The sequence below is a fragment of the Hesperophylax consimilis genome, chromosome 7 (assembly GCF_061612785.1).
Source record: "Hesperophylax consimilis isolate HC1 chromosome 7, BYU_Hcon_1.0, whole genome shotgun sequence".
NCBI classification, from domain to species: Eukaryota; Metazoa; Arthropoda; class Insecta; order Trichoptera; family Limnephilidae; genus Hesperophylax; species Hesperophylax consimilis.
The window spans coordinates 14,480,410-14,496,704 of record NC_142842.1 but is presented as its reverse complement, the minus strand read 5'-3'; the positions used below and the strand labels follow the sequence as shown (position 1 = coordinate 14,496,704).

At 32.7% G+C, this 16,295-nt stretch overlaps 1 protein-coding gene across 1 annotated transcript in view; it reads left to right on the top strand.

The window, feature by feature from the left end:
- RhoGEF64C (Rho guanine nucleotide exchange factor at 64C) overlaps positions 1–8,307 on the top strand; it is a 259,239-nt gene extending 250,932 nt beyond the window's left edge. Inside the window, exon 11 of the mRNA XM_089633241.1 lies at positions 6,021–8,307. Within this exon, the coding sequence (XP_089489367.1) occupies positions 6,021–6,152 (132 nt within the window). The 3' untranslated portion in view covers positions 6,153–8,307. The remainder of the gene's footprint in view (positions 1–6,020) is intronic.
- Positions 8,308–16,295: the final 7,988 nt, after the last annotated feature.

Here is a 16,295-nt window from a genome sequence, read left to right as displayed (position 1 = left end):
CTATTGATTACTAAACACGACGAAATATTTCAAAACGACTTATTAACGATTCCAGAATGTACTTTATTCATAATTGTTTTAAGAATTTATCTGTTTCTTTAGACAATTTATTTTTAAAAGTGCTTATAAAATACGTTTTATTACTTATCCACTGGAGCCATTTCTGCCATATTTTGCCAATATTGTGCAATATCTTAGTTTTACCTCTAGGTACACAATAGAGTGGGTACTTATGGAATCTAAAAATACGGGATTATTGATTAAATCTAGGTGGATTCGTTAGCTTTAAACCGCATTTAGTAGTTTATATGGTTTCTATGTTAATGTTTTTGGGGGATGATTATACCGGTACAATTGACCCCGTATTACAATTAAACTCCAGTTTCTGTGAGTACAGCTCCCAAGTTTTATAAGCTCAAGTGCATGTCCGTCCGTAACACTTAGTCAATGTACTTATTTGTTCGTTGTCCTCTCTTTCCTAATGTGAAGGTGCTATTATAATTTTAATCAATATATATACATGTTATTTGGGGGAAAGTTTTATCTCAATCATAAAAAAAAACTTTTTCTCTTTATTTTTTTATTGAGATTAAAGCAAACTATCATATTAAAATTAATTTGTTTTGTTATTTTATTACATTAAATAGTTACGGTTCGTGATAAAACTGATTTACTTGAGGCCAGATAGTGTATTACGTTAAACATAATTGAAATTTTGAAAAGTAATTTTTTCAACTAATTAAAAAATATTATTTTCCTCGTCATTCCGTAAAAGCTGCAATGACCCCGGGGTCGGGATCATTGCAGCTTTTCACTCGATCGGTTTATGAGTATATAGCTTAATTTATATGAGATTAAAAAAATAAGAATTTGGTAGACAACTAGTTTTCTGCCGTTGATTATGAGTATTTTTATCGTAAGCCTAAGTTTTTATCGCAAGACGTAGAAAATGCTTAAAGTCAAATTGGTTCAATTGGCCCCATATAATATTCATTGGGCCACTGTGAAAACAACTTCACATAAAATATAATCGAACAAATTGATTACATATAATTGCATTTGTAACCACCTTGTAGCTGTTTTTTTAGTTTATGCTTTATAGAAAGATGCCGACTTCCGTTCATATTGTTTTATAATATTAAATATGAGATGATTTTAAAAGAATCATCTTTAGAGCTATTCGAAACATTCGCAAAAATCAAATCCATAAAAAAATCATAACTTAGCAGGGGTACACTGTTGCGTTTGCTCAGCTACTACGTGGCGGGCCGGATCGAAAGAGACTGGTTGAGGGATACCTTTTGGCCATAAAAATCTAAAATGGCGGCAAAAGGAATAATATTATATGGCATATTTTGAACTTCTTACCACCTCTCCTGATTACGCTTCGTGACTTAGTAGGGGTGGCCGGGTTCTTGATTATAATGGGTAATTATTTAAAATGGGTAATCAATGGATGATTGAACGCGGTTGGAGATAACAAAAAACTGTCCAAAGAAGCGAAACTCCACAATGGAGTGCTGGTACCTACCCTAATATATGGAAGTGAGGCATGGAACTGGCAGAAGAAGGCTGAAAGTAGACGGAATACTGTAGAAATGAGATCCCTGAGGCATATGTACGGTAAAATCATGTATGACGAAATCTTTTCTACAGGTATTTTATTAGAGCCTGTTAAAAGGAGCTAGCAGCATTGTTCCCCGGTGCACCGTGCACGTGCTTGATACTCGACAGACACGAGCGGAACGCACGTTCAGAATAAAGTTGATGTTGTCTTTATGAGAACGGGTCGTTTTTCCAACTCGTTTTTGCGTAAGTCCGCTCGTGTGTGTGTTTTTTCCTCCATATAATACGGGTCTCTTTCAGATCCGCATCAATAAATTCGTCCCTACAGCCCCTACCTTAACCCGCCTTATAACGCTGCCCAACTGGGTGGCGACATAGTTTCTCTGTATTTAAAGTGTAAAGACAGGGGGGTTCTTGTGATAGGTGTCACATAAAAAAATCATACTTGCCAATTTGAATATAAAGACATACAAAATAATCATTTTGATGATTTATCCGGTCATCTCCGGTAAGATGTAACAATCGTTTATACAGAATATTAATATTTGAAGTTGAGTTGAGTTGTGCGATTATAAAGCCTATGATTTTTTTTTAAATCCTATTAAAAGGTGATAATCGATAAAAGATGGGTGGATTCATTGGTTATAATTTATAATATAGATCATTTTGTAAGTCTCCATATTAAAATTCGGCGGTTTGATTTTTTTATGTGACACCTCTCACTAGAGCGCCCCTGTCTTTACACTCTAAATAAAGAGAAACTATGTCGCCAACCGGTTGGGCAGCGTTATGAGGCGGGTTAAGGTAGGGGCTGTAGGAATGAATTTATTAATGCTGGTCTTAAAGAGGCGCGAATTATATGGAGGAGGAAAAACAGATGCTGATAGCTCGTTCCACATGCGAGCCGACTTACGGTAAAACGAGTCGGAGAAACGACCCGTTCATATATAGATAACATCAACTTTACTGTGAACCTGTGTTCCGCTCGTGTCTGTCGAGTATCAAGCACGTGCACAGTGCACCGAGGATCAATGCTGCTAGCTCCTTTTAACAGGCTCTTATAAAATACCTGTAGAATAGACACAGCATACGCACATTTCGTCATACATGATTTTACCGCACATATGCCTTAGGGATCTCATTTCTACAGTATTCTGTCTACTTTCAGCCTTCTTCTGCCAATTCCATGCCTCATTTCCATATATTAGGGTAGGTACCAGCACTCCTTTGTGGACTGCTAGCTTCGCTTCTTTGGACAGTTTTTAGTTAGCTCCAACCGCGTCCAATCATCCATTAATTACCCATTATAACCAAGAACCCGGCCTCCCCTACTAAGTCACGAAGCGTAATCAGGAGAGATGGTAAAAGATACAGGTTCAAAATTTCCTATATAACATTATTCCTTTTGCCGCCATTTTGGATTTTTATGGTCGAAAGGTATCCCTCAACCAGTTTATTTCGATCCGGCCCGCCACGCAGTAGATGGGAAAACGCATCCGCCGCCAGGACCTAGACAAACCTCACCCTATGAACCCGTGTACCCCTGCTAAGTTATGATTTTTTTATGGATTTGTTTTTGTGAAATTTTCGTTTCGATCTAAATACGCATACATTTCTTATAAACAATTCAAGCAACACACGTCATTTTGATTTGAAACGGTACCATTTCACAGTCATTTCATGCGATATTCGACTCTAGAGACTAATACTTTGAGTTCAATATCACAAAAGATTACGGAATCACATAAAACCTTGTGATGAACACTGAACAGTCCACCGATTGCCCCTTGATTGGTTCATTTAGTAAAACCATATATAGGGACACAGATCAACTTTGTCTAATAACTTCTTACCTGGATCAACATACTACGGGAATAGATCAATATATATGAGATCAACATAAGTATGCCAATTTGGGTAGATCAACATACTACGGGAATATATCAATATATATGAGATCAACATAAGTATGCCAATTTGGGTAGATCAACATACTACGGGAATAGATCAATATATATGAGATCAACATAAGTATGCCAATTTGGGTAGATCAACATAAATTATGCATCCGATTTCCATACAAATTTTGTAAATTTTATTAACAGTATATCAAATGGTTTTTCTGGCAAACTGGCAACATTGATAATTATTGTACCACTGTTGTCAATTCATTCAGATGTATTCCATAATAGCCAAGTTATATGGTGTTAAAGGTGGATCAACTTAGTCTAACAACTTCTAACTGGATCAACATAATACGGGAAGAGGACAATATATATATATATATATATATATGCGTATGTCAAGTATGTTTTATGACATTGATGCATGAATGTGAATGAAGCAAGGAATGTTTGCGAAGACAAAGTTCTGTTGTGGTTCATTCGTTTTGCCTAACATTTACCGGGAAATGGCGTGATGGTTAGTTAGTTAGACTAAATACTGATATTTTGTTGTTCCTATCAGTATTTGTACCAACATTTTAAAATCTTCAAAATAGCATGTACCTATTAAATTAGGATAAACAAATTGATAAAGTTTAGGTAGTTAACATGTTTATTAAATTAAAAACAGTGATTACGTTTGGATACAGCTTGTATTGAATAATATCAAAATGTATTTATAAAAAATCTAAATACCGCGCAAGGATCTCAACTGCTCCAAACCGTGAGCTAGCCAGAGAGACAATGGCATCTCCAATTGGGGTATGTTTGACGCTGAAGTTAGTGGGGAGAGTGGGGGAAGTGCCTGGCTATTCAGTTCTGCTCTCCAAACACTTCTAAAGCTATTTCAAACAACATTTGAATTCAGAATGGTGGTCTTCGACCAGGGCGATACTGAGATTATCTTCTAAAATAATATATTTATTATCTTCTAAGCAACTTAGATTAAATAAATAAAATTCGCATGCCGAGATTTGAAGCCGCCACCTCCAGTTTCGTAGTCGAGAGTCTTACCACTCGACAACAGAGATGGCCAAATAATTAATATTTTCAAACAGTCTATAAATCGACGAAACATTAAGTTCCTCTGGTTCGTTTACTCAATCTCTTGATTTTTTCCGGCCGTTGATCTACCCGCCTCGCATTAGCCCGAACGCCTGCGAGCGATGTTCCTTGCAAACCAATCTTCAGAGCTGCTAAGCTGTTTGCCAAACAACAGGATTCCGGGCGCTCAAACATTCCCCTCGAAAACAATCTGTATTTTGATTACGACTAAATAAATATTGTTTCCAAACATCCGGGATGTTATTCTTTGCAAGTTGGACGTCTAGGATGCTAGAATTCCACTTTATTAGAAGATTTTTCGTATTTTTTGCTAAAAAATACATCGTAGGTACCTATATCAATATTACTTCACCCAACTATTCAACATTTTTAACGTTTGTTTTGAGAATCTTTTCAAAATATGTTCATATAAAATGGAGACGTTCGTGTTATATACGTAACTGTTTGTGACAGATTTTTCAAGTCACGAATTTAGAGCTGAGGGACCAAAACACTTATAGGACGGGTTGTTCCACAGAATTTAAACAATTCATCGAATTTCTAAGTTAATTTTCAAGTTCTGTTAAAGTTCAATTAAAGTTCTGTTATTATTTCAGTCCTATGAAACAAATGGCCCGTAATGATGTAGTAAAAAAACTTGAATTGATGAATTCTGTGAAACAACATGTCCTTAGTATTACAAACCTACACTTCCTTTTGACTTGCTTATGAACTTAAATACTAAATATCGAATTTGAATACTTTTACGTAATATATAGTTATTTGAAAAGTTTTACAGTGTGTTCTCAAAATAATATTTTTTTCATTTTCACTCGAACATGAGTTGAAAAACGAGTTTGAAACATGCTTTATGTATTAATCTCATTTATAGTTGCTATTATGTTGTCTTAGGTCAAATATTAGGTGCAAAAATGATCCTTGATATTAGTAAAGTCTATAATGTCCTTGATATTAGTGTATGAGCTCACCTATTAGGTTTCCCATAAATGAAGTTAGGTGTCGAGTATTGTAGAGACCAATTTGTTAATAAATAATGTGGAAACTCAAGATCGGGGTCCATATTATCCAACCATGCTGATTAATATATCAGTTCCCATTGTTAATCTATCACGCTAAAAGTCAAAGTATTTTGTTGAAGCTGAAGTTTTACGAGATTGCTTAGTTTGATGGACTTGTGTATTTAAGAGAGATAATATTTAACAAAAGAGGACACAACAATTAAATCATAAAACAAATTATTTGGTATGTTAATTAAAATACATACCTACTAACAATTTTATATTTTTACACAACATATTTGTAAAAGTAGAACTAGAGGATTAGGACTATTTTAGGCCTACGTTTAAAGCGTTAGCTTTCCTTAAAAAAAGTATACCTCGTATGTAAAAAATATTTAAACAAAAGCTATTTATTAATTAATAATACTTGATTTTTGTTGTTGTTTAGGCCGAGGACAGTGCCCGGACCAAGCAGTGGTGCCAGCAACTGCAGTACCACTCGCAGGGGATGGGTGCCTGGCGCAAGCGCAGAAACGCCCTCGCAAACATCATGATCAACGGCATGATGACTCGCAACTAGCAACTTGCACCTGCCCCCAGATCCACATCCCCAAACCAAAGATCTTAAGAGTCCTGATAACGAATGTGATTGCTTCCGAACGAAATTTATCGATGTAATTAAAATTATTTTATGGATTTGTGATATAAATAAGCCATGGATCTTGAGTTCACATAACATTAGACTCACACTTTCAATCCTTATCTTAAATTTTCTCCCTCCGTTCAACATCTCATCTCTTTTAATCTGAACTTGACTCCAATCTTCCATGTAATGTTTAAATGGGCAAATTTCGTAATTTCGAACATAAACTTATGAATTTACCTTCCCTATCTCCGTTATTTGAAAGTATGGCCTAGAACACCCAAGAAGGGTGAAAAAAATATTGTAAAAAAGAATGAATACTATTTTTTAATAACTCATAAATAAAGTGTAGCTTTGAAATAATTACTTTAAATTGTTTCAATTTGCTTAAAATTAAAAACAGGGTTATTCGGTCTGTAATAATGATTTGTATTTCAAAATTCAAGTAATGAAGAACGCTACGAAACTGTTTCTACGTCCTACAGCTACGAGCATCTCGGTTGGTCTAAAAACAATTTCAGTCAACTGTGCGCTTAACTATAAAAATATATAATGGGCGGCGAATAAAAGGAAATCTTTGGACATAAATATTGTTTCGGCAGAGCGGCCAGCTTAGGTCGGAACCTTCCACAAATCCCTTCAGGACTATTACCTGAACTTACTGAACTAGTGATAGAAAATAGGATTGGGATGTCAGTTAGATATACGGCCCTCTGTCTGCCCACCTAATATCGGGAAACCAGTTATTGCGATAGTTTTGTCAGAAGTTCTAAGTTTTTTCCTCATTGTATCGTAATTGGATTTGTTTCCACCAAAACGGTTCTTTACTTACTCAGACCGCTCCACTAGTTGCTTAGTTTGCTACTAGGTACAAACATATTCCCTAATTTATTTATTCTGTGTCATTATTTATTAATAATTCTCCGTGAATCTTTACGACGCAGATTTTTAAAGGGTCGGTTCTCAAGTAGAATTAACCAGCCCGAATTTGCTCCAATCACGATTTACCGATCGCATCCACTATTTATTACATCTAGCCGAATCACATTTTCGAGGAGACCCTCTAAAAACGGGTAAAATTGATACACAGAATTAAGCCTAGGCACGTCCAGCGTCGGGTATTTGTGATTTCTAGAATGATCCCTCCTCAGAGATTTGGAAATTTTCCGACTCATTTATTTATTGCCCAGTGAAAGGAAATATAAAGTCGGTCCATTGGAATCCATTTACTGAAATATGTGGGAGATTAGTTTTCCGTCTTCGGTAATACATTATTTGTTGGACCATTATTTCATAATGTTATTTCTCTTTACAAAGATAAATCATACAATACCTATTAGTATTGAGAGCAGATGTTTTATAGGAAATATTTATTGTTTTTATTAGAGGAGAACTAAAGACTATGGCTTATTTCAGATTCACCAAATAAAACTGGAATATTATTGTAAAAAAATAAGATATTATTTGTAACAACCTTATCATCTTGATATGCATACTTAATCTTGATATGCATAAATAACCTTGATATGCATACATAATCTTGATAAGCATACATAATCTTGATATGCATACATAATCTTGGTGGTTTTAACAAATGTTGTGTTCTCTTTATTTATCCATATTAAATTTGACAAAAATATAGTTACTATTGTAATGTTCTTATAATTTTAGAATCCCTAAGCAAACAGCTTTAGTTCAATATAATGTAGCTGTGATATTCATTAACATAATTTGGTGGTGGATTTAAAACATTTACATATTCATAATTTTAAAATAATGTATTGTTAGTTACAGAAATAGTTGCAAGATTTCCCTTTGATTTTAGATGACCAATCTTTTCTAAATAAATACGCAATAAAGGAATGCAAATTGTAAAAATATTGTATAAAATATTGTAGAAATATTATCCGTAGAGTATAAATTTGTTTTAAATGTTTTTAACTTGCGTAATATATATAAAGGTGTTATAAAATATTAATTCCATAAATTATTACCGTACTACTGTTTATGAGTTATATTAATCAAAAATAGTTCGACCTTTTTTATAAAACTATTAATGTAGATTTAGAAAACACTCTGAAATGTACAACAATGTTTGTAATAATGTAAAATGTTGTATTGTTTTAAATTATAATAAAGAAAGCATTTTAAAAATTTAAAGGTGTTTTAGTTTTTGTTTATTTAATTCATCATCATATTAATTTTTTTAATCTTCATTTTTATTCACTATTCGTCATTATTTTATATCTTACATTTTTATTCACTATTCGTCATTATTTTATATCCTACCTTTTTTTTCACTATTCGTCATTATTTTATATTCCACCTTTTTATTCACTATTCGTCATTATTTTATATTCTACATTTTTATTCACTATTCGTCATTATTTTATATCCTACCTTTTTATTCGCTATTCGTCATTATTTTATATCCTACCTTTTTATTCACTATTCGTCATTATTTTATATTCCACCTTTTTATTCACTATTCGTCATTATTTTATATTCTACATTTTTATTCACTATTCGTCATTATTTTATATCTTACCTTTTTATTCACTATTCGTCCTTATTTTTTAATGTTTCATCTTTGTTCCATATTAGTGCATACTTACCGGAGTTATTATAAACTAGTATCAGATTTATGCTCTTTGAAAATTACAATTTTGAGTAAATGACGTTCAAAATAATGATCGAAAAATTTCATATAGCACTTTTGTACCTGTGCAGATGCTAATATGTAATTGTTTTGCAAAATGACCTAAATTATATTGTTATTTGCCACACCAAAAGCTTATTTACTTCAATAAAAGTCGACATTTACAAAAAGTATTGTTCATGTCAGTTAGTAATCAATTACTCAATCTATATAAAATAATTTATTGAATAATTATAACGTTATGTTATATATCGTTTTAATAAAAGTCGATAGTAAAACGATCACGATGCAAGTTAGTTCTAATCTATACATTAAGAAATGTTAAATAATAAAGTTATTATTTTACTAAAAAAATAGAAAAGGTCGGTAATAATACGGTTGATCAATCTAAATTTATAAAGCAATATAATTTCGTGGGTGGATTAATTATTCTTGATATTTGTTACTTGTCTTGTACTAATCTTGCACTTGTAATCGTTTAATCTTTCTTTGCGATTTGCCACCCGATCCCTCAGAAGGAAGGCAATGTATGCGACTTTAGGAAAACATCGCCGAAGCATTTCAAATGGCTCGGGAGCTCTTTAAGTACGTCCCTGTACGTAATTATATTCGAGCCAACTATTTTTAAAGTCCCTTAGATCAACATTAGACTAGAAGCACACGGAACATTCTTACGTAAGTACCATGTTCTTACAGGTGACCGGATAAATCATCAAAATGATAATTCATCACATCTTTAAAAAGTTATAAAAAGTCATGGAAAGTGATGAAACAAAAACTTTATTAACTGGGTTAAGTAGGTTAGGTTAGTTTAGGTTAAGTTAGGTTAGGTTAGGTTAGGTTTAAATTTTTTTTTCATCGCATTTTTTTCATAATTTTATATCACTTTTTAAAGGTGTGTTGTGTCACTGTGTTGAGTTAGCATGGAACCGTTTTCTCATACAAGGCAACTTAGAATGACCCGACTGCTAAAAGCAGTCGGGTCGAGAAATCAGAAACATATCTAAAAGGTTATCTGTGACGTAATATATTGTCTCTTATTTAAAAATCACAATAATATTATAACATTTAAATCTCAAATAAAAAGCTAGATTAGAAATACAAAAATTACTGACACAAAATACAGACGACTGAGACCGAAACACTCAACTGCACAAAAAACAATTTGTAATATATTTGTAATTAATTCAGAAAAAAAACTACATAATATTATTCATACTGCTAAATTTTAATAATAAGAAAATAAAATCCTTAGCACGGGAGATTCCATTGAGGATATCATTATATCTCTTTGTTACTTAAAAAGGAAGATAATAAAACATTTATGTGTTATAATTATCATGTGAATTTATTTATGTTTGAAACATTTGAGTGCCTCTTTTGACCGCCTTCAAAAACAAGATTGTATGCCTATATCAACTTTGAAGAGTAATTCAATAGTTTCTGATCTTTTCGACAGATGGCGTTTATCACGACCAAGCTAAAAAATGATTAAGCCAACCAGTTTTGATTGTATTTTCGTAATGAAAAAACTTGATTGTGTGCAGTTCCCGCTACCATCTGTGGTGTGTCTAGATATATAGTTTGGGAAAGGCAAAGTTAACTTTTGTCTACCCTCCTCCCCACCATTTTTTTTGTAGTAAAGGTTACAAGATCTATTTACTCCTTCCACTCTCCATGGATGTTCCACAAGGGGCGCTTACCCCCTTTGACCTCCCCCTAGATCCGGCACTGGCCTGGCAGCTTGAAAGATGTTTCATTTTGTAGTAAATGTCTAAAAAACTACTTTTAAAATATTAGAAAACATTTTTACAGATCGAATAATACCTATTTATAAAATAACTCAAAAATTATGCATTGGTACCACCACCAGATTTCACGGATTTCAAGAAAACTTTTACTGGGTTAAAATTTTAATTTTTTTTTCAAAACTCATAATATAATTAAAAAATATAATATTATAAATATAATTATTCAAAGATACAAAAATATACTAGAAAACATTGAAATGTATTTTTAATGGCGTTACTTACCTACATTACATAATTAAATGAGACTTTATAGAAAAAACAAAACAATTCAACTGTTTTTATATCTATGGATGTTGAAAACCACCCACGAGCAAGATCATAAAATAAAAGCTGTCGCGAATCAGATTAAGTTATTAAATTTCCATAAGTAAACCAAGGCTCGTATATTATTAACCGTAAATCAAATTGATATACGATTTACGACACATCTCCATTACAGCCATACCGCCTACCTCGGGGAAGGACTAAAGGGCCACTTTCCTCATCCAAACTTAAAATATCTGGGCGCGTTCAATATAGTTCGAATTGGTTATTGAATGTTAATTTTATTGTTGCATCATACATAAAAATTCTCTTCGATTTTTCTTACATTTATTTTTATTTTTTCGAGTATACCTTAACTCTGGACACGAAGAACGCAGGAAACATATATAGTTATATTAATGATAGTATCTGTGGCGGGCGAGTGACACTATTTGATTTTTATGCAAATCTACAGTTTTATTCCAAGATTGGTTAAAATTTGCACACCTCAAAAATACGAATAAATAAATAGTTTTATAGGACCTCATTTTCTATATGTATTGGTAAACCATAGACATCGTAAAAATTCTGCCTCAATATAGGTTCGCCTAGTGAGGCAGTGAGGCAGGTAAAAAATATTCAACATAAATATACCTACTATAATTGTACCTTCATTACTGTTCCTTTATACACATTTTCTCTCAATGTTCGTATATGTCTAATGTTAACTGGAATAGTATGTATGTTTATAATACTGTATTGTTTTTAGTGATAAATAAGAAAAAAAACAAGATGAAGTCACGGTCTCCATGAGATTTCGAAAAATCAACTCATTCCCATTCCCACCCCCTAAAGCAGAATTTTGATACTTTTCGATAAAATTTTTCCATCTAGACGTTCAAAATAAGATGAAAATAACTGTCTAAATTTGATATTGAAAAATTTGTTTAAAAAACAGGCCTGGCAATGGTAAGACAATTATTCCGAATCGAAATTGCAGTTGAAATGTGCAATGTGTTTAAACAAATAAAAATAAATTAGTTTTTTTTAATATTAAGGACAGCTATTTCTTGCATGGAAACTAAAGACAAATTTACATACAGGCACTGTCAGTTCGTCGGATGTACCTAGTAGAATCAGAAAAATATCCTTCATTTCACCTCTTCTTCTTATTCTCCAATTCGGTGTCTTAGGCCTAGCCTCTCCCCGCGCACTGCCCAGTGCACAGCCTTTGGAGTTACTTACCCGATATATAGATTACGTTATTTAACATATTTACTTTTGGTAGAAGTAATTTTCATATATCTATTAATAAAACCAAAAATTATTTTTATCATCAAAGGGTAAGTTAACACCGTCGTTAAACGAGAGCCCACAATCAGAATAATACTTATTAAGGGTTTGATCCTGAACCTGCTGGCGAGCGCACTAACTGTAAGATAAATTCTAAGCCAACTTCTTGTTTTACTTTTCACACGTACGGAAATACAAAGAAGAGCTTTTAGAAGCCTCAACCAACAAGACGAGCCCATTAACAAGTAGTTGTGTGTTTGTTTTGGAAGACGAAAAAGCTTTCTCAGATTTGGCATTAACAAATGTGGTTTGTGCAGGATTAGAAGTTAATTGATAATAATAATAATAAGTGATTTGTTACAAGCTTCATATTTTGAACTAAATCTACGTAACGTTTAAAGAATTATATTGATATTTTTAGTTATTTATGGAGTAGGTTAAGGATAATATTAGTTTGTTTTTGTGTTTTTATTTACTGCGATTTTCTCCTAACTTGGTCACTAGAGACCATAGAAATCCAAATTAATAGACTAGCCAATCAGGGAAAGGGGATCAAAAAATATTGCACGTAGTGTGGGAGGTACTTTGTGGTTTGTCAATAAATGAATCTGACAGTATACAGACAACTCGCATCGTAATATCACCATTCGGTCTTTGAAAATAAAATCTGCTTATGAATTATATATCCTATTTACAACGGCGCGAAAAAAGCCGGTTGCGTTAACTACATATCCCAAAACGAGTATACTTTGTTCGGGCTTGTATCCAAAATTTAGTATTTTGTTAGACACTTTTACAAATGTTTTATAATTTAGCCACCTCACTCAATTTTAGCGTTGCTACGCCAGGCGGACATTCAGATCTAGCTCAGAAAAGACCCACGATGGAAAGCGCTGCAAACTTTTGCCGTCCTTTAGCGAACTTTACTATTCTGTGCATAGTCTGGTCATTTAAATGTGTGCCCTTCGGTGGTCAATAAACGACTGCTGTCAGAGTTTATACATTTTAAAACCCATTTTCAAAGCAGTTTAGAACCCTCTTGGTGCCAAAAATATGGTCACGTGGTTTGCCTCTAGTTCTTCAAAATGATACCCAGATTTCATGTAAGGGCGTGTCTATTAATTTTAATGTCTACCTATTTTTAGGCGAACAGTAGTATACTAGTAACATTATTTATGGCGTGCAGAAAAATGTGCGCATTATAATGAAAATATGAACAGAACGCAAAATAATAAAAACTACTCCAGAAGTTAAAACAGTTTTCTTTATTCACAAATAGATGCCCGTACTATGGTAGTCGTACATGATTTATGAAAGAATAATTAATTATTTAGAAATAAAATGAAATAAAAAATATGGTTAAGTAACATGTATAATCCCTAAAAAGTAATGAATAGGTTTACGGTGTGTACATGTAGTAGTGATGGTATGCAGGAATCTGATAATGGCAATATGTTTTCCGTTGTAAACAATTGTTTAAATTTATGCAGTTTTGAGTTTAAATGTTGGAGTTTAATTAGTCAGGGTAAATCCAATTAAATAAAGTTTTCTAAAATATGTTCACTTCATATTTTATGCTGTATATAATATTCAAATATTCCATTATACCATTTAAGGTAGTCGATTGGCATTAAAAAAAAGTGTTGATACCGGTAGAAGGTTTATTTATAGACCAGGTTCGCAGACCACGTAATCAGTTAAGCGTTGACAGCAATCTATAATCTATGATAAAAAGTATTTTAACAAGGTGTTATTTGTCGATTTGGTATATAGATACTGTAAATGATGTAGGTACTATAATTCAATTAGTGGTCAAACTAAATGAATTAATTTTAAGATCGGACAATTTAATCTTATGGCGTCTAGTTATAAAATTATCTAATATTCGAAGTTTAAATCTTTATTATTGTACATTGTGGCTACTTTAAATTTTATCTTGCAGATAAATCTCTTAGATCTGATCGCAGTTCATTCTAAGAATCTGTGTCCAATTCATTAAATGCGATGTCTTCAAATTTCATAACATTTTTTCTAATAATCAATAAGTTCATTAACGGCTAGACTCCGTCGACCGTCGAAAAACTTTAAATATTTTTTTTATTATTCTTCGTATCTTTTCAGAACATCAGTTTTCTGAAGAAGAAATAATTGTGAATTATGAACATCTCAGATAATAATGCCATAAAATAATGATGGATTTTCTGTCTAGAATTTCTATTCTAAGGTTACTCTTTTCGCAAAGTCATTTCCATCTTGACCTACGGAGCTTAAAAAACTCTATGTAAAAATCAAACAGTTTAAAATACGCCATATTTGAAAGCGTTGAAATTTAGTCAATTCGTTTCGTAGCTTAAGTTACTCTAAGTGAAATATAAAAACATATAATTATAGTACGTACATAATCACTGTACATAATAATATGAAGTATTTTAAGTAACATAAAAATATACAATATGTTTACCTATATATTATTTAAGAAATTGATAAAATATAATTATAAACTATATTTAATAACGTTTGTACTAACAATAATTTACTGAAACCCCAATCTCACGGTCAAAGATCCCACTGGGATCATTACATAGTTATTTAATAATACTTATCTTTAGGTTCAGCTCCTTGCTTTTTGTAGTATTTTTCCAATTTGGAATCAATGATTTACGATACGCTAACGTCAAAAAATAAGAAATACGACGCTTGATTTACGGTGAAAAATAAGATAAAGTTTTTTTAATAAATTCATGGATTATAAAATCGGTATTGCGAGCTACATTGTGTGACATTATTTGAGATTGCAGCCACATCTTTTAGTGCATAGAGAATGAACCCATAAAGATCTGACTATCAAATAATAATAATGTGGCATAAATATCGGTGGCTGCAAGAATCCCTCGAAGGCCTCTCGTAAATCTTTCTCCAAATGCGAAAATTGAATGCGTGAAAGCATTGTGCGTACTCGCCCACGCGCCAAAGCTTGTCGCATTTTGCAGACGAATATTAAATAAGAAAATAAATTTAAAAGTCGAACGTTCGGTCTTGCCACTGAGGGTTTCGATGTATCCTTCCTTTCTGTTACAATCGTCGTTTATGGGAAAGAGGGAGAGGTCACACCGGTTCTATCAGCTTTGCCCCTTTATTCGTCTCCCAAAGGAATGTTCCGAAAGTAAGTTAGTCATTCAGCTTTTTCGGCAGTCTGGCCGGCATTGGTTTTTTTCAGTTTATTTGTATTATTCAATGAATTGTTGCCGCAAAGTGAAGATCACAGACGGGAGATATGCAGACGCATAAAGCATTCGCAACTTGTCCACTTTGTGGATGAGAATATTCTTGCGTGTCTGCAAAATAATGAGACAAGTATTTAGGGAAGCAAAACTCTTTACTTATTTCTATGTTGCAGTACTTTTAGTGTCTAATGAAGTCAAATATATGTGAGGTTTGCGGGTAATTCACATACGTTAGAGATTACAATCACTCCAGGACTCTGAACTTTGGACCCGAGAGGCGAGGAGCAATGAAGTGTGCTGAATGTCAGAGGATAAAAGTTGAGCAAATGGAGAGGGGCTTTTATTTATACAAGAGCTTGGGTTTTATGGTACACATGTGATCGAGAATCCTCTTCAAGAAATTTAAGGAATTTTTTTCCAAAGAAATTCAAAGAATTTTTGTATGAAGACTTAACAGTTATTTTTTACTTGGAGTAATTTTGTAAAGACAAAAACATTATGAATGCTTTTTATTGGTTACTTTTTTGTGTACATAATTTACTAATAAATTTAAAAAAATACAATGTGTGTGATTTTCAAATAACAAGTGACTGTATATTATCAGTCGTGTATTTTAGTTGTTGAATATGCTTAATTCCTTGGTAACACTGACATTTTTTCTTCGTATTTATGACAGCAGAACGTTGGCCCAAGAAGACAAGTAGACAAAAAAAACCAAAGAGCTTGCACAATAAAAAATCATCCACCGATAGTATTTTGAATTACCCTACCTAATGGTGCCCCAGGAATCAATTCTTGGACCGTTGTTGTTCTTAATCTATGTTAATGACATTAATATTATTTTGAATCA